At 42.9% G+C, this 24,643-nt stretch overlaps 1 protein-coding gene across 1 annotated transcript in view; it reads right to left on the bottom strand.

The window, feature by feature from the left end:
* SHANK1 (SH3 and multiple ankyrin repeat domains 1) overlaps positions 1-24,643 on the bottom strand; it is a 619,704-nt gene that overhangs the window by 27,448 nt on the left and 567,613 nt on the right. Inside the window, exons 17-18 of the mRNA XM_073655995.1 lie at positions 15,974-16,109; positions 14,925-15,005 (exon numbers count right to left, since the gene is read on the bottom strand). Of these exons, the coding sequence (XP_073512096.1) occupies positions 14,925-15,005; positions 15,974-16,109 (217 nt within the window). The remainder of the gene's footprint in view (positions 1-14,924; positions 15,006-15,973; positions 16,110-24,643) is intronic.

Raw genomic sequence — 24,643 nt, 5'->3', positions numbered from 1 at the left:
TGGGGTTCCCATGGGAGAAGCAGGCCCAGGCCCTCCGGTGGGAAGAGCACTGCAGGAGGGAGCTCCGGCAGCTGGAGCGGGAACGTCACGACCGACAGGTGCGGTGGGAACGGATGGAGGCCCGGAACATGGCGGCCAAAACCCGGGCCCGCCAAGCAAGAGCTGCCACCCCTAGTCCCAGACTAGAGGGGATCGTAGTCAAGTTCGATCTGGACGCGGGGTGGGGCTTTGTGAGGAGACCGCACACCGATAGAGACGTCATGGTGAACCAGCGGGATGTAGAACCCCACCTCCAATAGGGGCATCCCGGCTGAAATCTTTATCCAGGTGACTACGTCACATTTACCCGTCACAAGGGCGAGCGCGGCTGGTATGCCCTTCAAGTGTACCGAGTGGCAAAGAAAAGAGACATGCCCCCGCAGCCCCAGGCTGAAGACCCGGCTGGGTCAGCCTGCAGGAATCAGGAGTTTCCCCGGAGGGAGCACCCCTGTTAAGCTGTTAAAACTGTTCATAGTTACCTGGAAGGGTCCAACCCTGCCAGTTTAAAAGGTTAAAGTGTGTGCATTCTAGGTTTTGTTGTTACCCATTTAAAAAAGACTACCAGGTTATGGACGGTGAATAACCAAAGAACTTTCCATTGTAAATAATTGCACTTCTTAAAGTGCCTCTTATTGCTTTTATGCAACAACAAATGACCTCAGAACAAAAACCCGTTTGGCGTGGCCGAAGACGTGGTCCAACACCTGGATCACCTATGCCCTGCAGCCACGCCCAGGGCCTACGTTGAAGGTTTTTGGACGGGTCCCTCATGCTCATGTTTGCTAGCTTGCACCTTGTTAAAGAAAATGGACACCCGGTTGCAGAGCGTGTTGTAACCTGCTGAAAAATGTTTTATCTGAAAAATGTTTTATGTGAAGAAATGCTTTATAAGTGTAAAGAAAGATGTTCTTTAAAAAAAAAAAAAAGTCTTATAATGTTTTGATAAAAAACGTAACCAGTAACGTTCAAGAGAAAGTGCCTCCCATGAAAGGAAGAAAAGTTGTTATGTCTATGTGATGCATGTAAAAATTTGCATGTCTGTAATATACCCTGTTTTATCTCTGTTCCAGCCCGCGGACGTGCTGTGTTTTACCAGGGGGGTATGTGGCGCCCCTGAGGGTTCGGTCGCCACAGAGGTACTGCATCTCACCCAGAGGTGTGGTATCTCACTCTCAGGTAAGGAAGGAGTACAGCTCGGGACCCTAACACCTGCATCCAACACATACCCGCAGTGGGAAGAGGGCGAGATTGCTCCTAAGGGAGAGCACAGTCCCGGGTCCCTAGCTGTTGGGAGGAGCTATGTAGTGGGTGTGAGTGGAGGAAGTAGCTTAGGGGAGCACATGAGAGGAAAGGTATAAATAGAGAAGCCATCTTGTTTAGACAGTCCAGTCCAGTCAGAACAGTGAGCAGTGAGTGAGAACAAACTACAGTGAGAGGAGTGGAGCAGGGCTCTGCAGGAGCTCTGCTCAGGCGGAGGGCCTGAGGAGAGGCCCAGGACTGAAGAAGGAGAGGAGAGGAGCAGGAAGGGCTCCAGGAATGAGGAAGGGACCCCAGGGGTACAGGCAGTGCTGGAGGCCACCCGTATGCCTGAATCTACCAGGAGGTGGAGGGGTCAGGCCACACAAAGGGGACCGGTCCCTCAACTAGCAGAGCACTTTATGTCTCAACTAGAAACCGGAGGCGGCAGTATTTCAAGTCCTGCAGCCAACAGTCCATACCAGTCTCACCAAGAAGATAGCTATAGAGGACCCAGGGGACGGAACAGACGTCGCCCGACAAGGCCCGCAGGTACCGGATTGGGACACTAGGTATGAGGTGCAGGGAGACGGCCAGAGAGAGGACACAGAAGGGGGTCCCGTTAAGTACTCCGGAGATATCTGAGGGTTGCCCGAACCCTTCCCTGAGTAAGCGCAGCACGACGAGGGAAGTTACATTGGTACCTGTAACTTGGACTGCAATAACCGTGAGTAAAGACCCTGAGGACTGCACTTCATTGTCTCTGTGATTATTGCTGCGCCATCAAACCCTGCACTACAACGCCCAGCATCACATAATACATCTACACTGCCCTGGAGCTAAGCTCTACCTGTGGAGAGCTGAACCAACCCTGCTGCACTAATACCAGCTCCAGAGGTTCTGCACAGCAGCGGCGGCTCCACATAGCCGCATACCACAGGTGGCGTCACAAACTTTGTACATAAATCCCCTGTAAGTATTCCCCTTTTGATTGACCGCCCTGGGTCACGGACCGGGTCACCGCCACTGTGACATCTCCCCTATCAACGACCCGCCCGGCACTGAGTACCCCACGGTCCAGGGGGCGCGTCATGTGCATTGCGTTGCGATCCTCGTCCCAGTTATATGACTGTCTGACTCTTCCCTAGGGAGCACATTTGGTCAAGTTATATGTTTATGTCAATGAATATATTGGGGATAATGACTGCAAGCAAAAATAAGCTGTCACCGGGATACCACGACAGGGAAGGGCCAGAAGATTGTGGCATCTGGTTATATAAACCCCTGCATGTGTTAGATCTGCTTCACCTTCCTTTTAGCAGCGCAGGTTTTCCTTGCTCTGTTATTGCAAGGGTTAAATAATTTCTGTCTATGTCCTGGAGCTCTCCATCCTGAATTGTCCCTGCTGTTCTGTGTTGGCCACTCCCCTCTGGTATATATGCTCACTTCTTGCACTAGGGAATTGCTGGTGATAGTTCCAGGTTTGGTGGTGAAGGAGTGTTATGAATTAGTAGCAGTCAGTTGGTGTAGTTTATAGGAGATATCTGTGTGGATTTGGTATTGTGTGTTTTTCCTAATCCTCTCCTATTTGGTTTCCCCCTCCTACTGTTCCCTTGATTTCCACTTGGCTGTTTGGTGACTGTATTTGTATGATTATAGTTTTCTTTTATCCCTGTCTGTTTTCCCAGTCTCTCGGTTTTGTGTTTTCCTATACATTTCTGTTCCATAAGTCCCTGTGTGGGGGATGAAACAGATCAGCATGCATATAGGAGCATAGCAAGGTACAAGAACCCAGCATCTCCACCTTCAGGGGTAATCTGGGGTACAGAGATAGGCTAAAGTTCTTCTAGCTTGAGGAAAAGGGAAGGAGTCAATTTCCCTGGGAAATCCTGCTACAGTATTATGCCAAAAGCATTTAACCTTCAGTTTTGTAGGAAATTGAAATTAATCGTTGTTCCAAATCTTGATCATGAAAAAAGTGTCTAGGGACAATTGCTTTTGAAAATTGTTCTTTAGGGCTTGTTTACGCAGTTTTTACTCAGCCGTGAAGCTATACATAAACATAAAGGCCCACTTCATTACTCAGAAGATGCAAATTCTTTTTAACGTTGAGCATAATTTTAAGGTTGTCCTATGCATTAGCTCAATGTCGACCGAATTCCAGCTGGATCGGCCATGCATCAAATGTGCATACCTCCTGATTGGGCAAGATGGATTTCAATGCCAATTTTTTTTTCCTTTAGGAAAGAAGTGTCTGGCAGCAGTTTATTCCTTCCCACCCATTGAAAATTCATCATGCATGTGTATGGAGGTGTCGGGAAAAACAGTTGTCAGACCATGGATTGTTTACCAGTCTTTTAGATTCCAGAAGAACTTTAAGCTGGTAAATACACCAAGATTATTGTCCAACGAACCCATTGATTTTGGGTTGGCCTCCCAGTTTACTAAGGCGGGCGTGCTAGGAGTAATTTTGCAGGGCAGCCTAAATAAATGCCCCTTGAGAATTCTGGAAACCTATGAACCATGCCCCCTTGGTAAAGACCATAAAAATTAGCACCAAATTACAAAGGCCCATATCTTTTTCTTAATATTCAGGGGAGCAGCGGGAATAAAGTAAGACCAAAAGCAGCCACTTTTTGCCCGGTAATGGGTCCTCCTTAGGAGGAAATAAGTCCCCATTGAAGGTGTCTGGTAGATGCTTACTTCCCTCTCTCTTGTGCACAACACTTGAACAGTACATGCAACCTGGTGCACCATGTATGCAGCCGGGTGAACCACGCAGCCGGGTACACCATGCATGCAGCCGGGCACACCACGCAGCAGGGTACACCATGCATGCAGCCGGGCACACCACGCAGCTGGGTACACCATGCATGCAGCCAGGCACACCACGCAACTGGGTACACGATGCATGCAGCAAGCCACACCACGCAGCCGGGTACACTATGCATGCAGCTGGGTACACCACCCAGTCGGGTACACCATGCATGCAGCAAGGCACACCACGCAGCTGGGTACACCATGCATGCAGCCAGGCACACCACGCAGCCGGGTACACAATGCATGCAGCTGGGCGCACCACGCAGCCGGGTACACCATGCATGCAGCCGGTCACACCACGCAGCCGGGTACACCATGCATGCAGTCAGACACACCACGCAACTGGGTACACGATGCATGCAGCAAGCCACACCACGCAGCCGGGTACACTATGCATGCAGCTGGGCACACGACCCAGTCGGGTACACCATGCATGCAGCCAGGCACACCACGCAGCTGGGTACACCATGCATGCAGTCGGGCACACCACCCAGCCGAGTACACCAAGCATGCAGCCAGGCACGCCACGCAGCCGGGTACACCATGCATGCAGCCGGGAGCACCACACAGCAGGGTACACCATGCATGCAGCTAGGTGCACCACGCAGCCGGGTACACCATGCACGCAGCCGGGCACACCACGCAGCCGGGTACACCATGCATGCAGCAGGGCACACCACGCAGTCGGGTACACAATGCATGCAGCCGGGCACACCACTCAGCCGGGCACACCATACAGCCGGTACACCATGCATGCAGCCGGGCACACCACGCAGCCGGGTACACCATGCATGCAGCCGTGCAAACCACGCAGCCGGTTACACAATGCATGCAGCCGGTACACCATGCATTCAGCCGGGCACACCACGCAGCCGGGTACACAATGCATGCAGCCGGGCACACTACTCAGCCGGTACACCATGCATGCAGCCGGGCACACCACGCAGCCGGGTACACCATGCATGCAGCCGGGCACACCACGCAGCCGGGTACACCATGCATGCAGCCGGGCACACCACGCAGCCGGTACACCATGCATGCAGCCGGACACACCACGCAGCCAGGTACACAATGCATGCAGCCGGGCACACTACTCAGCCGGTACACCATGCATGCAGCCGGGCACACCTCGCAGCCGGGTACACCATGCATGCAGCCGGGCACACCACGCAGCCGGGTGCACCATTCCCAGCTATAGGTATTTTCTACTGACAGTAAATCTCTGTACTCAACAGATCGGAGTAATTTAGACTATTAACTGCCCGTAAAACCAGACGCCATCAAAACTAGCTTTCAGCTGCATCAAACCGAATTGTACAAAAGACCCTATTACGTTTTCTAATATTCACAGATTATAAAGGCCCCGGTTCCCAATGTTATCACTGAGCCCTGCTGACTCATGTTACCCATGGCTCTAGAACTTAATCACATTACACAACTCTGGACCGCGGCGTAGATAATGCAGGTTAAATGATACACATTTAATTATCCAGCAATTATTAATTTCAAGGATGTACCTTTTTCCACTTAACATTTAATAAAATGGAGACGAACATGACACAACATGAGAAGAACCGGGAAAAGAAAAAGTAAAAACAAACAGAAGATAGCGGAGATCAGCAACGTGTGTAATGAAAATGGGAATATAACGATCGAAAGACACAAGGGAGGAAAAAGGAGAGAAAATGACCCATTGTTAGCACGTCTCTTTATTATACATCTTGAAGAGAAACTATCATCGATTTTGACTCGTTTTACACAAAGTGTCCTTTTTTTCTACAAATGAAAAAAGGTGGCCATTTTGCCGGCTGAATAAATATCACCTCACTTTGCTCTGGTGACACCTTCAGTGGATACCTTCACATTTCTATAGGTGATAAGACTAGTGTTGGTTTTTGCTTTAGTCCTCTTATTTCTGAAGAATAGGATAAACACCTTTGCACAGATTTCTTTTATTGCTTTCTAAATGCAAAGTTAATCAAACTACTAAATAGTCTTTATCAAAGTTATGTAGCTAAATGTTGCTCATGGTGTTGACAGATTTCTCTACTTTCCCCCTTCCCTTCTCTGAGTGTTAGAGATAGCATCAGGAAATGGGAGGTGTCATACATATATCTCCATAGTATGGAAAGGGGAAAAAGTATCTCTGTGAGAGCAGGCAATAAGTAAGTAAGTGAACAAGAAAAGGAAACAAATGCAGGACAGAAATTGTGACATATATATTACCTACTGAAGTCCTATCCTGATACTTATTTAAAAAAAAAAATCTCTCCCGCCTTTCTACAGCTTGAGCTGCTGCATATAAACACTACCACTGCGCTTAGGTCATTACATGGTGGTCCCTCTTTGTACTTTCCCCTTCCTTTCTCTCTGTGTTAGAGATAGTAGCAGGAAAGGGGAGGGGTTGTGCACATATCTCCATAGTTGGAAAGGGAAGAAAGTATCTTGGGGAGGACAGAGAAAATGCAATAAATAAACGAGAGAGCAAGAAGAGTAAATAAATGCAAGACAGAAACTGTGCAGATATATTGTGTACTGAAGACATACAGTGGGTACGGAAAGTATTCAGACCCCTTTAAATTTTTCAGTCTTTGTTTCATTGCAGCCATTTGGTAAATTCTAAAAATTTAATTTTTTTTTCTCATTAAAGTACACTCTGCACCCCATCTTAACTGAAAAAAACAGAAATGTAGAAATTTTTGAAAATTTATTAAAAAAGAAAAACTGAAATATCACATGGTTATAAGTATTCCGACCCTTTGCTCAGACACTCATATTTATGTTACATGCTGTCCATTTTCTTGTGATCCTCCTTGAGATGGTTCTACTCCTTTATTGGAGTCCAGCTGTGTTTAATTAAACTGACAGGACTTGATTTGGAAAGGCACACACCTGTCTATATAAGAACGCACAGCTCACAGTGCATGTCAGACTAAATGAGAATCATGAGCTTTAAGGAACTGCCCAAGAAGCTCAGAGACAGAATTGTGGCAAGCCACAGGTCTGGCCAGGGTTACAAAAATATTTCTGCATTACTCAAGGTTCCTAAGAGCATAGTGGCCTCCATAATCCTTAAATGGAAGAAGTTTGGGACCACCAGAAGTCTTCCTAGACCTGGCCATCCATCTACACTGAGCAATTGTGGGAGAAGAGCCTTGGTGAGAGAGGTAAAGAAGAACCCCAAGATCACTGTGGCTGAGCTCCAGAGATGCAGTAGGGAGATGGGAGAAAGTTCCACAAAGTCAACTATCACTGCAGCCCTCCACCAGTCGGGCCTTTATGGCAGTCACCCTATGGAAGACTCTCCTCAGTGCAAGACATATGAAAGCCCGCATAGAGTTTGCTCAAAAACACATGAAGGACTCCCAGACTATGAGAAATAAGATTCTCTGGTCTGATGAGACAAAGATAGAACTTTTTGGTGATAATTCTAAGCGGTATGTGTGGAGAAAACCAGGCACTGCTCATCACCTGCCCAATACAATCCAAACAGTGAAACATGGTGGTGGCAGCATCACGCTATGGGGGTGTTTTTCAGCTGCAGGGACAGGATGACTGGTTGCAATTCAAGGAAACATGAATGTGGCCAAGTACAGAGATATCCTGGATGAAAACCTCTGACAGAGTGCTCTGGACCTCAGAGTTGGCGGAAGGTTCACCTTCCAACATGACAATGACCCTAAGCAGACAGCTAAAATAACAAAGGAGTGGCTTCAGAACAACTCTGTGACCATTCTTGACTGGCCCAGCCAGAGCCCTGACCTATACCCAATTGAGCATCTCTGGAGAGACCTGAAAATGGCTGTCCACCAATGTTCACCATCCAACCTGACGGAACTGGAGAGGATCTACAAGGAAGAATGTCAGAGGATCCCCAAATCCAGGTGTGAAAAACTTGTTGCATCATTCCCAAGAAGACTCATGGCTGTACTAGCTCAAAAGGGTGCTTCTACTCAATACTGAGCAAAGGGTCTGAATACTTATGACCATGTGATATTTCAGTTTTTCTTTTATAATAAACTTGCAAAAATTTCTACATTTCTGTTTTTTTAGTCAAGATGGGGTGCAGAGTGTAGTTTAATGAGAAAAAAAAATAACTTTTTAGAATTTACCAAATGGCTGCAATAAAACAAAGAGTGAAAAATTTAAAGGGGTCTGAATACTTTCCGTACCCACTGTATCCTGTTACCTATTTTTTCAAAAATCTATACCTTTCTAAAGCTTGAGCTGCTGTATGTAAACACTGCTACTGTGCTCAGCTCCATTCATGGCAGCCCCTTTTTTTACATTCCCCTTCTCTTCTCTCAGTGTTAGAGATAGTAGCAGAAAAGGGGAGGGGTTGTCCACATATCTCAATAGTATGAAAAGGGGAGAAAGTATCTCCATAGGGCAGAGGAAATAGGCAATAAATAAGTAAGAGAGCAAGAAAAGCAAACAAATGCAGGACAGAAACTGTGCAGACATATTGACTACTGAAGACATATCATGTTACTTATTTAAAAAAACTCTCCACTTTCTACAGCTTGAGCTGCTGCATATAAACACTATTACTGTGCTCAGGTCCATACATAGCAACTCCCCTCTATTACTTTCTATGTAAGGTATTCCAGTACATTGCTGAGACGGTATAGACATCAATGGGGATTCAAGTTCAATTCAGAATAACTGCAGGGTGGTGTGTATTATGACTTTAATGTGGATATTGAAGGCCATGTTTACCCTTGAACAGATTTTTTTTCTTCCTAAATGCAAAGTTAGGTACCTTTCTCAGTAGTCCTCGGTAAAAAAAAATTTGACTGTTTTACCAGTGCATAATGTGTGTAAATCGTTTATATAGCTGAGTGCTTTTGCAAAATTATTATGAGTCAAAGTTCCTGCTCTTGGTTCTGACATCTCTCTGCTCTCTCTTTCTTTTCTCTTAGTGTTAGAGATAGCAGCAGGAAAGGGGAGGCGTTTTGCATAAATCTGCGCAGTACGGAAAGGGAAGATGTATCTCAGGGAGAGCATAAAAACATGCTATAGTTAGGGAGGAAATACATGCAAGATAGAAACTGTGCTGATATATTAGCTACTGAAGACCTCTGTGCTGTTGCGAAATACAGAGATGACATCCAGCCTATCTTACAGGGAGAAAAACTCGTACAAGAGAACAAAGTAAAAATGCAAATTGCATTTTGGGGATCTTGAGAATGAAGGAATGAAGATTGTAGAGTACAACTTTAATTTAATTTTATTAAAAAGGGTATTCATTCACTATCATACAGTAAGTAATATATACTGTATATATATTCTTTTTTTCCACAGCAGAGATGCCCACAGTCTTTATATTATGGCCAGATAAAACTTTTCAGGTAAAAGTGTGTGTAAGAATGTGACCGGAATGGTCATATGTCTCCCCCTTGTGTATAAAATGGTTGTAACTTGTGTTTACGAAAGAGTGTTTTATATCGCATAGAACCTTATAGGCACCAAGGTGCATAGATAGTATAATGCTATAATATGTGTTCTTATAAATGCATAATGTCTGATGTGTTAGATATAGGGAAAGTATAGGACATAAGATGTAGGATTAGCATTAGATATAAGTTAGGACTTCAAGCAGAGCAGTAAAATAGAATCAGGAAGTGTGTAGTGCCAGTGATGACATAGTTAATTGTTCAGAGAACAGCTCCAGTGTGGGTTAGTTAGTTAAAAAGAGGAAGTCTTCCTGATTAGAGTCAGAGTGGACAGAATAGGAGTGAAGATGCTGGAAGGGGCTAGTTCAGGGCCTGTGGGCCGAGGGTCATTCGCGGAACAGAACAACCTGAAAGGAACAGGTAACAGCAGCAGAAAGCAGAATGATGACGATAGCGACAACATTCAGTGGGACATTCCTTAATGTCTGTGGCCTACGGCCCGAAAAAGGTATGGAGGAGCCTACCTCGATTTTGTCTACAAAGGGGAGAACGGGCAGGGATCATCAGAGACAAGTCATAACAGAGTCCTGGGAAGCTGTGGTGTCGGGTGAGACATCCCAGGGGCAAGAAGTGCCATTAGAGCGAGGGATAACACAGGCAACCGAAGCCGTAACTGCTGTGATACACTGTGCTATACCCATGACCAAGTCTGAACTGAACATATTGAGTAAAGTTGATTTGAATTGTTGAAAAAGAGCTAAGAGTTTGGTGTAAAATGTGTGATTGAGCCAAGACCCGAGATCGTGGGACAGATTGAGCCTCCTAGAACGAAAGTGAGTGATGTCCATTACACACAAACCATATGGCAGAGAGGACATTATCTTTTGTTTGTGGGGGGCCAGGGTGTGAGAGAACAGCAGCCCCTTGTCCACGACTAGCGCCCTATGCTCCTTACATGTGCATTGTCAGCTAGCAGCCAATCAGTGGTGGGGGTGGTGTTACACAGATTAGCTGGACTGCCTGGCATGTGGCACCTAGTCCTGCAGTGATAATAATCTCCTACTGATAAAGCATTGATTGTATTGAAACTACAGTAAGCTGTTGAGCAAATAACACATCACTGGCATTAGTTTCTCTGCCTCAACATTTGTCACGCAAGGTGTGGGGAAGACTTAGTGCAACACAGAGGGAAGAGCGAAAGGGAGCCCAGACACTAGGGAAAGGGAAATGGAGACCTCCTAGTCTGGTCTAGTGTCACCCTTTCTCAACTACCATCCCTATATTGGCTCTTCACCAATTGCCACATGCGTACCTAGCCCTGACTTTCCCTGGCATATGGCTAAGGCTAGGGAAGGGAGGAGAAAAGCACTAGTCAATCTCCACTAAACTCTATAGACAACAAGGTTAGACAAACAGGGGAAAATTGCTTAGCTTTAGATTACTCCAAACAAATGCGCACTCTGCCTCAAGCTCCAGAGAGGACGAAGTACTGCTCTTGCTAAAGCCTCACAAGTAGTAATGAGTATCGCCGGAACCTCCCTCTCAGACACACCAGGTATATATACACCCAGACCAGGGAGCTAATTAGCCAGAGGGAGGTAGCCACTGGGTCCTATAGAAAGCCAGCCTCTAAGAAGATGTCTGTAATGCCAAACGTAGAGATCTCCTGCAACCAACTGCAGGGCGACTGTCTGTCACATCTGACACACCCGTGACAACATTATGCTGCTTTCAGTTATATAGCAAAAGCCTGCTGCCTTTAAAGATTTTTTGAGAGAATAAAAAATATTTTATAAGGGACTTGTTTGGTGCCCTTCTTTTATTAGCCAGAGAAGAGTATAACTACTAAGACCTTCTCTCTCCCTGGAAGAACTAGAAAATATATATAGTCCATAGACAGACCAGTGCTTTTAATAAGAAAGGTGTAATACTCCATCTCTTCTGTTGGAGTGCTGCAGGGAATTTAAACACATAGCTGCTGAGTCTCTCCACAGTCTGCAATTGAGGTCTAAGGAACTCACTAGTGGAACAAGTAAACAACCTTATCAACTACTTATTTAGCGCAATTATAAGTTGGAGTTTAGCGAGTGAGAGCCCAATTCATTTGTAAATGTGCTTTTTTTTTTGTCTAGTTTTAGTTGTTAGCTTGTTTTTGATTTGCACATTTTTTTTCTTTTCATTTGTGCCATGAAAGTTTATTTTATGTGTTCACTTGTTGTTTTTGTTGGCTTTTTTTTTAATGTTCACTAATGTGGGAGTATTTTTTTGTCTTCCAGATTCTAATTCATTAATTTAAAAAACATTTTTTGTGCAAATGTTCTATTGTCCCCTTTCCCATCTAGAATAATTCTACATATGCCTGTAATTATTGCTCAAATTTTAGCAGTACATGGGACTTTCTATCTTAAAAAGCGCAAAAAAAATACAAGAGGAAAAAAAAGCAGTTTTTGTGCAAAAATCATGAACCAAATTGGAAAAATTTGGCAAAAACAAAGTCAAAAGACACCATAAAATAAAAACGCAAATAATGAATCTCAGCATTTACATTAATAAAGAGTGATATAATTATAATTTATTTTATTTTTTTGCATACCTTAATCAAAATTGGAAATTTTTTAAAATATATTTAAAATCAATTGTTAACCACAAAATCAGCTGCTTCTGGTTAGTATATATTACAGGAAATCTAGGACAAATCAAAATCTTCATGATAGTTTCTTTTCATGAGACAACATTTTAAATATCCTAACTGTAAAAAGAAACAAAACAAAAAAACAGAGCAAGCATAGTTGAATAGCCCCCAATTCAGAACATGCTTTTATTCTGGCTAATGAGAACAATGGGAAGACTGTAGCAGTTCATGCCAGATTTACCCTGGAGGCGGCACTGGAACATAGTATTCTGAAGAGTACTCGGCTGTGTCCTGGAGAGCAGGCATGACACATAGAAAGCCTACACGCCATTCTCACAATACAGAGACACGCAAGAGGCAACACTGTGTTTTCACTCCTATAAAACCATCTGTGCGGCTTCTTTTATGTAATGCAAGTGTTACAGGATTTTATTATAAATTATGCTTGCTGAAATAAAAATGAAACCACAGGAGCAAGAAGAACACTCCTGCGTACAAGATGCCCAGATGCCCAAAAATGAAATTTAAAAACTCCTGAGCTCTAAAGAAAAAAATCTATATCTGGACCATCCCACCTACTTTGAGTCATTTATCGCAATGGTGTATTTCTTTGAGGCACAGGAGTCATTGGGCTCCCTCAGGCACCAAGGACAAAGGGGCCACATACACAAAATATAGCAAACGATGGTCAACCGTGGTCCCTCTTGACTCCTAACTCTGCTAAGTGGTGCTATGTTCTCCAAGCGAGGGTCACTGCCAAACTAATCTGGTGGTGGCTTATCTCGTCGATAACAAAAAGATCGGCAGTCCAAAAACAGACATGGTGGATCATCATCTCCCACAACACCATCTGTCAAGGGAGATTTGGGGTCCCCATATGCATCAGATTCTCGGCGGGTTTGGCCGACGTCAGTCTAAGTTTAATGAAGGCCTTAAGTGGTTTGGCCATCTCGACTCCTAACTCTGCTATGCGGTCCTATGTTCTCTATGAGAGAGTCAATGGCAAACTAATCTGGTAGTGATTTATCTCGCCAATAACAAAAAGATTGGCAGTTCAAAAACGGGCATGGCGAATCTTCATCTCCCACAACACCACCTGTCAAGGAAGATGTGGGGTTCCCATACGCATCAGATTGTTGATGAGTTTGGCCGACATCAGTCTAATTTTAATGGAGGCCTTAAGTGGTTTGGTCATCTCGACTCCTAACTCTGCTATGAGGTCCTATGTTCTCTACGAGAGGGTCACTGCCAAACTAATCTGGTAGTGATTTATCTTGCCGACAACAAAAAGATTGGCAGTCCAAAAACAGACATGGCAGATCTTCATCTCCCACAAAACCATCTGTCAAGGGAGATTTGGGGTCCCCATACACATTTTAATGGAGGCCTTAAGTGGTTTGGCCATCTCAGCTTCTAACTCTGTTAAGCAGTCCTATATTCTCTACGGGAGGGTCACTGCCAAACTTCTCTGGTAGCAGCTTATCTCACCGACAACCAAAAAGATCGACAGTTCAAAGTCAAACAAAGCGGATCCTCATGTGTCCCAACACCATCTGTCAAAGGAGAGTTAGGTCCCCCATGCACATCAGATTGCTGACATTAGCCTAACTTGAATGGGGGCCTTAATTGTGACCTGTACCTCTACTCTCCTATATCTACATTCCTAAAAAAATACATATTTGCCAAATTGTCCAGGAATTTCTGGAAAAAATGGAGAACAACCAGACTCCCAAAAGGGTTGGTAAATCTACTGAACAATGCTGAAGCCTCCAGAAACCTCCCAAAAAACAGAGCTTCCTGTATGTTAGATTGGGATTTTCCAACCTTGATGGAACTCTGACATTCAAACACACATTTGAGGATTGGTATATGGGGCATGGAAGAGAGTGGAAGGAATGTGGCCTGAAAAAGGGGGCATGCTTCATGTGGTGAACTCCCAGATTTGCATCACAAAAAAAGATGGAAACTATGAGCTAACAATACCCTAAACATAAAACTGAGGCTACATATTGTCTTGAGATAGTAGAATATGAGGGATTTACATGTCAACCCGGTCCCTCTCTACTTGCCATGGAACAGTTCATGCTACCATGTGGTGGGATTACCAATTCTGGTTGACCCAAGATAGTGTCAACTTGTCTCCAATGTAAATTTGGAGTGACCTTCTATTGCATAATGAATCCTCTTCCCGACCAGCAACCAGCTGGACATGTAGCCTTGGCCTTCATTTTTCTCATTTGAGAATTATAGAGTGGTTGTATGGAATAAAACCCAACATTTAGGAGGTAGACTCATAATCTAACCTTTAACCATGGATCAAAGGGCCTCATTCATAAATAACCAGTGCAATAAAATCTCAGGGTCACAATTTATCAAGGGTCGGCAAACATACCATCAGATGGCAGCCAAATGATGGCTCGCCTAAAAGCTATCAACGCCCATAAAATGCAAAAGGAAAAAATCCAATTTAATGTTTTCCCAAAAACATCCCTCAAGTGAAAGATTACAGACTTCATGGATATTAGATCATCAGTGAATCCTCCAATAAACACTAGGTTTTGCCAACAAAACTCTTTGGCCTTCTATTGCCTCTATAAAACACTCAAAAGTTGTCACAAAAGACCAAATCGTGTGCCTACATGTCAACAAACCTGTACCTTATTTTTCATAATTTTTTTGGTTATCTACAGCATGGGCCATGCAAGTATACATGCATGTATGATGACCACAAGTATGATGACCACAAGAATTTCATGCAAGGCAACCGAGGAGCAGGCATACAAGGATGTAAAAACACTTACCCATTTCCTCCAGTTCTGAAGTCATGGATTTGGAACGCAGCGATATTGCGGGTGGAGTGACGCGCTTGGTTTGCTGGGGCACTGGAATCGTTTAGAAGAAGAAGGACGTCTGTTAATATACAAGTATACTTTTAAACTGCTTTAGCCCAAAAATTTAACAGCTGATTAATTTTCCTTAATATTTAGGTCAAGGTCGTTGAGTTACTTTTCAAAATGTTGATGCAGTGATAATGTGACCGCTTGTTCTTTGGCCATTCTTTTACTCAAGGCAAACATTCGATGCAAATTGGTTTGAAGGACCTGGTCCATCGGCCATGTCGGTAATCTGTTGCTAACATACTGGATTCTGAAAACAGCCTTCTACCTGACGATATCCATGGATCTTTTTTTGATCAGCCGGCCAGACGTGATGTTAATGTTGCGGCATGACGCATATGTGATGTCACGTCAGCTCGGTGAATCAAAAGAAGAGCAACAGATGCTAGTAGGTAGCAGGGAGTTCTTGGGGGGGCTCCGGACCAGTTCTTGTGAATCAATTTTCACCATCTCTAGTTCTGAGTGCTTGGGTAAGACTATATGTCACTTGGCTTTTACACTACACTACCCAGCAGCCTCTGTCCCGACTACATCTCTAACCATGTTGGAAACTAATAGAATTCAGCACCTACTTTGGGTCTGTTTAGAGGAGAAAGCAACACGTGTCTAAAAATTTGTGCAATTTTTGGAACACCCATACAAGGCAAAAAGAGAGTGGAGCATGCGCAGACACCTCTCCATTCCGGGTGGTCTTAAATGAGACATGGTTTTCGAGATTGAGCTGAATATAGCTGAGCTGCAATACCACTTTCAGTCTGTAGACGGGGTGTAGCTGTTTTTGGAAGAAAGCAGCCATGTTTTTCTTATCTTGGACAATAATCACACTACCATAACATACTCATTAATATTTCTAATTCTGGCTAATGACCCATATAACCATTTCACACCATTACTATGCAGTAAACACTTTGTGCTTGGTACAAAACATGAACTAACCAAATAGTCATTTGTACCTTTTTTTCGCATGGCATCCTCCATTTCTGGGTTCCTTGTTACCATTACAACTTTTACCATTAAGTTGTTTCCTCCCTGCCGAATCATGTTAACCACCTGCCGATGACCCACTTTCACCACATTCTGCCCATTTACCTAAGAAGAGAGAACACCATAGTTTACATAAGAGAACACAAATCGATGAAATCATAATCAATACTTTTGAATTTTGATTTTTACAATAAACTTCATAAATCAATTTTACAGGAAAAAGCTTGCATTTAGAGGCAGTAAACAAGTCCAGGACATAGGTGCATTGCTTGTTTTTTTCTGGTCAACCATAAGAGGACCCTATCCTGTATTCCCATGACAAAACTTCCTGCATAATTCCCAGCTGTCCCTGATCATTAGGATGTTGTCCATGAAGGTCAGGATATATCTCAGATATAACTTTAACTGCATCTTATTGTATAGAATGGTGGAGCAAGTTGTTGTCGATGTGTGCTCTTTGTGCTATCTGAGACGCGATTCAGGAGGCACGATGACATCACTAAAAGGTGCCTGATGCGGTGAGCCTTAAACTGCAGGACAACAAGGCTAACAGAGTACTTTTTCTGTTGATTCTGGGTGGAGTGGAACTTTCTATGAATTAAACTGAGTGGGGGGCACTGTGGAGGCATTATACTATTAGAATGGCACTGTGGTGCATCATAATGTGTAAAGGGTACTACGGGGATGTTATACTGTGTGGGGCGGCACTGTGGAGGCATCATACTGTTAGAAGGGCACTGTGGGGGTGCTTGAACAGACAAAAAGACATTACCAAATAATCATAACTCAGATATTAAAAGGAGTGAGGGTCCTGCTCGCAAGCTTACAGTCTATGAGGAAATAGGGGGGGACACAAAAGGTAAAATGTACAAATATTGTATAATACAGCCATAATATGCTAAACAGGGTAAGTACATAGCACTACATGAACTGGTCGCCAGCCAGTATGTGTACAGTACAGACAGACTATTAAGTGCATGGATGGTATAAACATGATTTTTAAGAAAATTTTGATATGGGCCAAACTGGGACAGTTAGAAAAGTGTGTTAAGGCGATAGGCCAGTCTAAAGAAATTAGTTTTTAGGGTCCACTTAAAGCTGTGGGTATTGGGAATTAATCGAATTGTCCTGGGTAGTGAATTCCAAAGAATTGGCGCAGCACGCAAGAAATCTTGGAGACGGGAGTGGGGAGTTTGGATTAAGGAGGATTTTAGTTTGAAGGCATTAGCAGAACAGAGGGCACGGGAAGGGTGGTAGACTGAGATGAGGGAGGAGATGTAGAGTGGTGCTGAATCATGGCGCGCTTTGTGGGTGAGAGTGATAAGTTTATATTGAACTCTATACTGGATGGGCAAGCAATGCAATGACTGGCACAGGAAAGAGGCATCGGTGTAGCGGTTGGCGAGGAATATGATCCTGGCTGCTGCATTCAGGATGGATTGGAGAGGGGAGAGTTTAGTAAGAGGAAGCCTGATTAGTAAAGAGTTGCAATAGTCCAGACGGGAATGAATAAGAGCTACAGTAAGAGTTTTTGCCGAGTCAAAGGTGAGAAAAGTCCTGATTCTTGAGATGTTTTTGAGATGTAGATGAGACGAGCGGGTGATTTGATGTGAGGAGTGAAGGAAAGATCTGAATCGAGTATGACCCCAAGACAGCGGGCTTGTCGCTGGGGAGTAATGGTGGAGCCACAAACGGAAATGGCAATATCGGGCACAGGTAGGTTAGTGGAGGGAGGAAATACGAGTAGTTCAGTTTTTGACAGATTCAGTTTTAGGCAGAGGGAGGACGTAATGTTAGACACAGCAGAAAGACAATCACTGGTCTTTTGTAGTAATACAGGGGTGATGTCCAGAGCAGAGGTGTATAATTGGGTGTCGTCAGCATACAGATGGTGCTGAAAACCGAATCTGCTGATTGTTTGTCCAATAGGGGCAGTGTATGGAGAGAAGAGGAGGTGGCCTAGGACTGAGCCCTGCGGAACCCCGACAGTAAGGGGACGAGTCGAGAGGAGGAGGAGCCGGCAAAAGACACAGTGAAGGAGCGGTCAGAGAGATAGGAGGAGAACCAGGAGAGAACAGTGTCCTTGAGGCCGACAGTGCGGAGCGTAGTGAGGAGGAGCTGGTGATCCACAGTGTCGAATGCTGCAGAGAGATCCAGGAGAGTCAGCAGGGAGTAGTGACCATTAGATTTAGCTGTTAGTAAATCATTAGAGACTTTAGTGAGGGCAGTCTCAGTATAATGTGAAGAGCGGAAACCAGATTGTAAAGGGTCAAGAAGAGAGTTGTCTGAGAGACAGTGGATTAAACGGGAGTGGACCAGGCGTTCCAGGAGTTTAGAGATAAAGGGAAGATTGGAAACAGGTCTGTAGTTGGCTGTGCAGTTCTGGTCGAGGGATGGTTTTTTAAGTAATGGATGTATGCTGGAATGTTTGAAAGAAGAGGGAAAGATACCAGATGAGAGGGAGAGCTTGAATATTTTAGTTAGGTGAGTGATGACAGCTGGAAAAGGGACTTAAGGAGACGTGAGGGAATAGGGTCACTGGTGCAGGTATATACTGTGGGGGGGTACTGTGGAGGCATCATACTGGTAGAAGGGCACTGTGGGAGCGTTATAATGTGTAAAGGGTACTACGGGGATGTTATACTGTGGGAGGGACACTGTGGAGGCATCATACTGTTAGAAGGGCACTGTGTAATGTGTAAGGAGTACTATGGAAGCATGACACTGAGTGTGAGGCATGTGGGGGTTTTATAGTTTGTGAGTTTGGGAACACTAAGGGGTTTCAGTAGGGCCACTACTTCTGTATGGTGGCACAAAAAACACGTGGCACTGCAGTATGTGTCCCCTTTTTGCTGTTTTCTAAGTTGGGAAATGCGCTTCCTGTTCCGTTAGAGAAAATCAATGTGATTGGTCACTTTTAGCCACCAAAATGCCACACTGAGGGGCCCCATATATAATGGATATTTGTTGGTGCCTGGATGATTTTTTTGGGGCCAATCGTTCGGTGCATACTGTAGCTATCTCTCCTGACTTTCCAAACTTATCCGACAGCAACTTATCTCAAGGAGAACAAAAGGATTGGCAGTCCGAAATCAGATGTGCCAGGTCAAGATGATCAGTGATATTTATACTCAGGACAAAAAGGCATCCTCTACCTCTAGAGGAAAGAAGGTTTCTACATCAACATAGGATATTCTTTCCTGTAAGAGCAGTGATATTTATACATAGGACTGCAACTGTAGCAAAAGGGCATCCTCTATATCTAGAGAAAAAAGTCTACTACATACACATAAAAGAGGGATTCTTTACTGTAAGAGCAAAGGGAGTAAATATGTCAAAGAGGCATTCTCTACATCCAGAGGAAAAAAGGTTACTACATCAACATAGCAGGGTTTTTTACTGTAAGAGCAGTGATATTTATACATACGACTGCAACTATAGCAAAAGGGCATCCACAATATCTAAAAAAAAAAGGATACTACATAGACATAAAAGAGGGATTTTTTACTGTAAGAGCAAGACAGTAAATATGTCAAAGAGGCATTCTCTACCTCCAGAGGAAAGAAGGTTACTACATCAACATAGCAGGGTTTTCTACTGTAAGAGCAGTGATATTTATACTTACGACTGCAACTATAGTAAAAGGGCATTCACAATATCTAAAAAAAAAAAAGGATACTACATAGACATAAAAGAGGGATTCTTTACTGTAAGAGAAAGACAGTAAATATGTCAAAGAGGCATTCTCTACATCCAGAGGAAAGAAGGTTACTACATCAACAAAGCAGGGTTTTCTACTGTAAGAGCAGTGATATTTATACATACGACTGCAACTATAGCAAAAGGGCATCCACAATATCTAAAAAAAGGGTACTACATAGACATAAAAGAGGGATTTTTTACTGTAAGAGCAAGACAGTAAATATGTCAAAGAGGCATTCTCTACATCCAGAGGAAAGAAGGTTACTACATCAGCATAGCAGGATTTTCTACTGTAAGAGCAGCGATATTTATACATACGACTGCAACTATAGTAAAAGGGCATCCACTATATCCAGAGGAAAGAAGGTTACTACATCAACATAACAGGGTTTTTTACTGTAAGAGAAAAAATATTTTAAACACAGGACTATATCTAAAGGGCGTCCGAGGAAAGCATAAAAGGAGATTCTTTACTGTATTTATACAAAGCGCTGTAACTAAAACAAAGATCCATTCTCTACATCTAGAGGAAATAAGGTTTTTATACTAGCATAGAAAAGGATTCTTTACTGTAAGAGCAGTGACACTATGGAATTATCTGACAGGGAAGATGGTATAGTGAATTCACTGAAAGAGTTAAATAGATAGATAATTTTTTTTAATATAACAATATTACAAGTTATGATACAACATCACTAAAGATCATGGGATTTATTCCAAATTTGGAGTCATGAAAAACATTTTTTCTTCTAAGGAGAAAGAAAACTGAATTTTGCTTTCCTCTGAATCAACATTGCAGAATAATAGGCTGAACTTGATGGTTTTTATGTTGATGTCTTTTTTGGGGGGATTTTATAAGACTTAGGAGAACCAACAGGAAAATAAAACTAATCGAATAATAAACTTATTCATATACAAAATAATAAAAAGAAACTGGACTCAAAATGAAGGATTTAAATCTCCCTCCTTCATCTTCATGCCAATTCTGACAGCAATACTCTGACAGTATGAGCAGCAATCTGCTGCCATCTGGTTATGGTTCCCATTAATAAGGAAACATCCAATTTCTAGAACTCCGACTGAAAGATCTAATAGAAACTTTCCTGGTAAACACAGAACCCTCAAGTGGAAATTGTCACTACAAAAGGCTTTTAAGTATTGCCTACATTTTTTTAAAATTATTTAATTATTTTTTTTTATTTTATTTTATTTTTTTTAAATGTTGTAAACTCTAAAAAGGATTTCTAACCAAAACCTGAAAAAAATGTAAATTTATTTCTTTTAGAGTAAAAACAAAAAGTGTGACCATATTGGTTCTCAAATGGCAATTTTCAGAGTTGGTAATCACCAATATAGATGTACCTCCTGTTTCTTTTCCAACAAAATCATACCCAGGGTTATAAACAACCATTAAAGGCCAATAGTCTATATTAATTTCTTAATATTTTTGATTGGTCTAATGTCTTTTTTTCTGATACAAAATTCCAACCCCCCCAGCATAATTATTGAGATCAATAATAAAATGTTAACTACCTTTAGTCACCACTAGGTGGAGCCTAATGCATACTATGTTATTATTGGGTTTAATGTGGATACAGTATACAGTAAGCTCTTAAGCTCCCTCTAGTGGGTGAAGTCAGAAATGTATCATGAGGTTTTATGACTATGCAAAGAATTTCAAGCTCTGAAAATGAGAAAAAAATAGTCCTCTAGTCCCTATATAAAAAAATACTAGAAAAATTACTGTATTATTAAGAAAAAAAAATCCTATAGCATTGAATTCAGTGGAGTTCTTACAAAGCGTAAAGGGCACTTGCAGCAAGTAGATCAGGTTGATTTGTGACTTAATCAAACATAAGCATTAATACATTGCATTATACAATGCAGAACCTTACCCTAAATTAGTCCACATTATAACAGTTTTCTTGTATTTCTCCACCATGCAATATCGCTTTGATTGTAGCAATCACTGACTGCATGTTTTCGCCTTTGTAACTACACATCCCATCATCCACTACCCACATATAGGGATAAGTTCCTATCAGTTATACATATCATTCCAAATTAGCAGGAAAAAGGAGAGACATATATGCAGGTATAAGGTAAAGCAAAATGCATGTGAGATGCTATAGACTGTGCCCTGTGCAGCAGCATGCGTGTTACAGGCAGTATGGTAAGTTCAGCCGCTGAAGGAAAGGGGAAAGAAGATTGTTTGAAAATAGTCTTATATCAACTACAGGAAACTTATATAGTGACAACACCAGAATACATAATGCTATGATGACCTATGGATTGTTTTTAAGAATTTATGCAAGGGACAGAAGTAACATCATAATTATAGCAAACCTGACCCTTGCTCAAAAAAAAAAAAATACCTTGGAAAAATCCCTGAGCTCCCCTAAATCTGATGCTCTTTTCCATTTTGCGTTGCGTCTCTTCTTTACAAAGATACTCGCATTTGTTGCTTTGGAGCACAGCATGTGAAATCTCTGCTTGTAGTGCAACTGGGAATTCCTTTAGAGGTTGATACTGCTAGATCAGATGCCGAGATGTGATTGGCAGCATGTGGGATGAATGGATGAAAAAGCACGCTCCCAGGGAAGACTCTGAAGAAACGACAGTTGCACTACAAACAGAGATTTCACATACTGCTCTGAAAAAGCAACAAATGTAAATATCTCTGCAATGGAGCGATGCAGAGCAAAACAGAAAAGAGTGGCAGAATCAGGGGAGTTCGGAGATTTTTAAAAGGTATTTAGCTCAATTTTTTAAACAGGTGACAGGTCCTCTTTAAATGGAAGAGTTACAGTGACAAATCAGGGTTCAGATGAGGGTGCTGTGGCTCAAGGTTAGTTTCTCAGAGTAAGCATTTTGGGAAAATCCCAGAGCTGAGTGGTTGTTACTCTTCTCCTGTGTGTAATCAGTGTGCCTTGGGGGAATGGGAGCAGCGGAAAAAGTGGCAATAATGGCAGAAAGGAATCCAAGGCCACTCATCGTGGAGTCCAAACCCACTGGATGACGGAACAGTCTCTACTCAGTGTGTGATATACAGTACAGACCAAAAGTTTGGACACACCTTCTCATTTAAAGATTTTTCTGTATTTTCATGACTTTGAAAATTGTACATTCACACTGAAGGCATCAAAACTATGAATTAACACATGTGGAATTATATACTTAACAAAAAAGTGTGAAACAACTGAAAATATGTCTTATATTCTAGGTTCTTCAAAGTAGCCACCTTTTGCTTTGATGACTGCTTTGCATACTCTTGGCATTCTCTTGATGAGCTTCAAGAGGTAGTCACCGGAAATGGTCTTCCAACAATCTTGAAGGAGTTCCCAGAGATGCTTAGCACTTGTTGGCCCTTTTGCCTTCACTCTGCGGTCCAGGTCACTCCAAACCATCTCGATTGGGTTCAGGTCAGGTGACTGTGGAGGCCAGGTCATCTGGCGTAGCACCCCATCACTCCCACTCTTGGTCAAATAGCCCTTACACAGCCTGGAGGTGTGTTTGGGGTCATTGTCCTGTTGAAAAATAAATGATGGTCCAACTAAACGCAAACCGGATAAAATAGCATGCCGCTGCAAGATGCTGGGGTAGCTATGCTGGTTCAGTATGCCTTCAATTTTGAATAAATCCCCAACAGTGTCACCAGCAAATCACCCCCACACCATCACACCTCCTCCTCCATGCTTCACGGTGGGAACCAGGCATGTAGAGTCCATCCGTTCACCTTTTCTGCGTCACACAAAGACACGGTGGTTGGAACCAAAGATCTCAAATTTGGACTCATCAGACCAAAGCACAGATTTACACTGGTCTAATGTCCATTCCTTGTGTTCTTTAGCCCAAACAAGTCTCTTCTGCTTGTTGCCTGTCAATAGCAGTGGTTTCCTAGCAGCTATTTTACCATGAAGGCCTGCTGCACAAAGTCTCCTCTTAACAGTTGTTGTAGAGATGTGTCTGCTGCTAGAACTCTGTGTGGCATTGACCTGGTCTCTAATCTGAGCTGCTGTTAACCTGCGATTTCTGAGGCTGGTGACTCGGATAAACTTATCCTCAGAAGCAGAGGTGACTCTTGGTCTTCCTTTCCTGGGGCGGTCCTCATGTGAGCCAGTTTCTTTGTAGGGCTTGATGGTTTTTGCAACTGTACTTGAGGACACTTTCAAAGTTTGCCCAATTTTTCGGACTGACTGACCTTCATTTCTTAAAGTAATGATGGCCACTCGTTTTTCTTTACTTAGCTTCTTTTTTCTTGCCATAATACAAATTCTAACAGTCTATTCAGTAGGACTATCAGCTGTGTATCCACCTGACTTCTGCACAACACAACTGATGGTCCCAACCCCATTTATAAGGCAAGAAATCCCACTTATTAAACCTGACAGGGCACACCTGTGAAGTGAAAACCATTTCCGGTGACTACCTCTTGAAGCTCATCAAGAGAATGCCAAGAGTGTGCAAAGCAGTCATCAAAGCAAAATGTGGCTACTTTGAAGAACCAAGAATACAAGACATATTTTCAGTTGTTTCACACTTTTTTGTTAAGTATATAATTCCACATGTGTTAATTCATCGTTTTGATGCCTTCAGTGTGAATGTACAATTTTCAAAGTCATGAAAATACAGAAAAATCTTTAAATGAGAAGGTGTGTCCAAACTTTTGGTCTGTACTGTACAACAGCAACAGACTGGACAGAATATAAAAAAGATAACTAAATAAGATAAATATCACAAATATCACTAATTTAAATAAATTATACTAATCCTAACTGCCATTCTCATGTGACAACAAAAAGACATTATGGTTTAAACTTGGGAAAATTACAAAAATAAAAGGGTTTCACATATTGCTGTATGTGCTTTGTTTCCACTAAAAATGCAACAAAGACTGATGGCAACGTATTTTTGCACTTACCCATTGCTTTTTATGG

Source organism: Phyllobates terribilis, unplaced genomic scaffold (assembly GCF_046119375.1).
Source record: "Phyllobates terribilis strain yellow unplaced genomic scaffold, ASM4611937v1 Scaffold_12__6_contigs__length_324123572, whole genome shotgun sequence".
NCBI classification, from domain to species: Eukaryota; Metazoa; Chordata; class Amphibia; order Anura; family Dendrobatidae; genus Phyllobates; species Phyllobates terribilis.
Note: the sequence above shows the minus strand (reverse complement) of the source record. Positions and strands in the feature narration are given on the sequence as shown.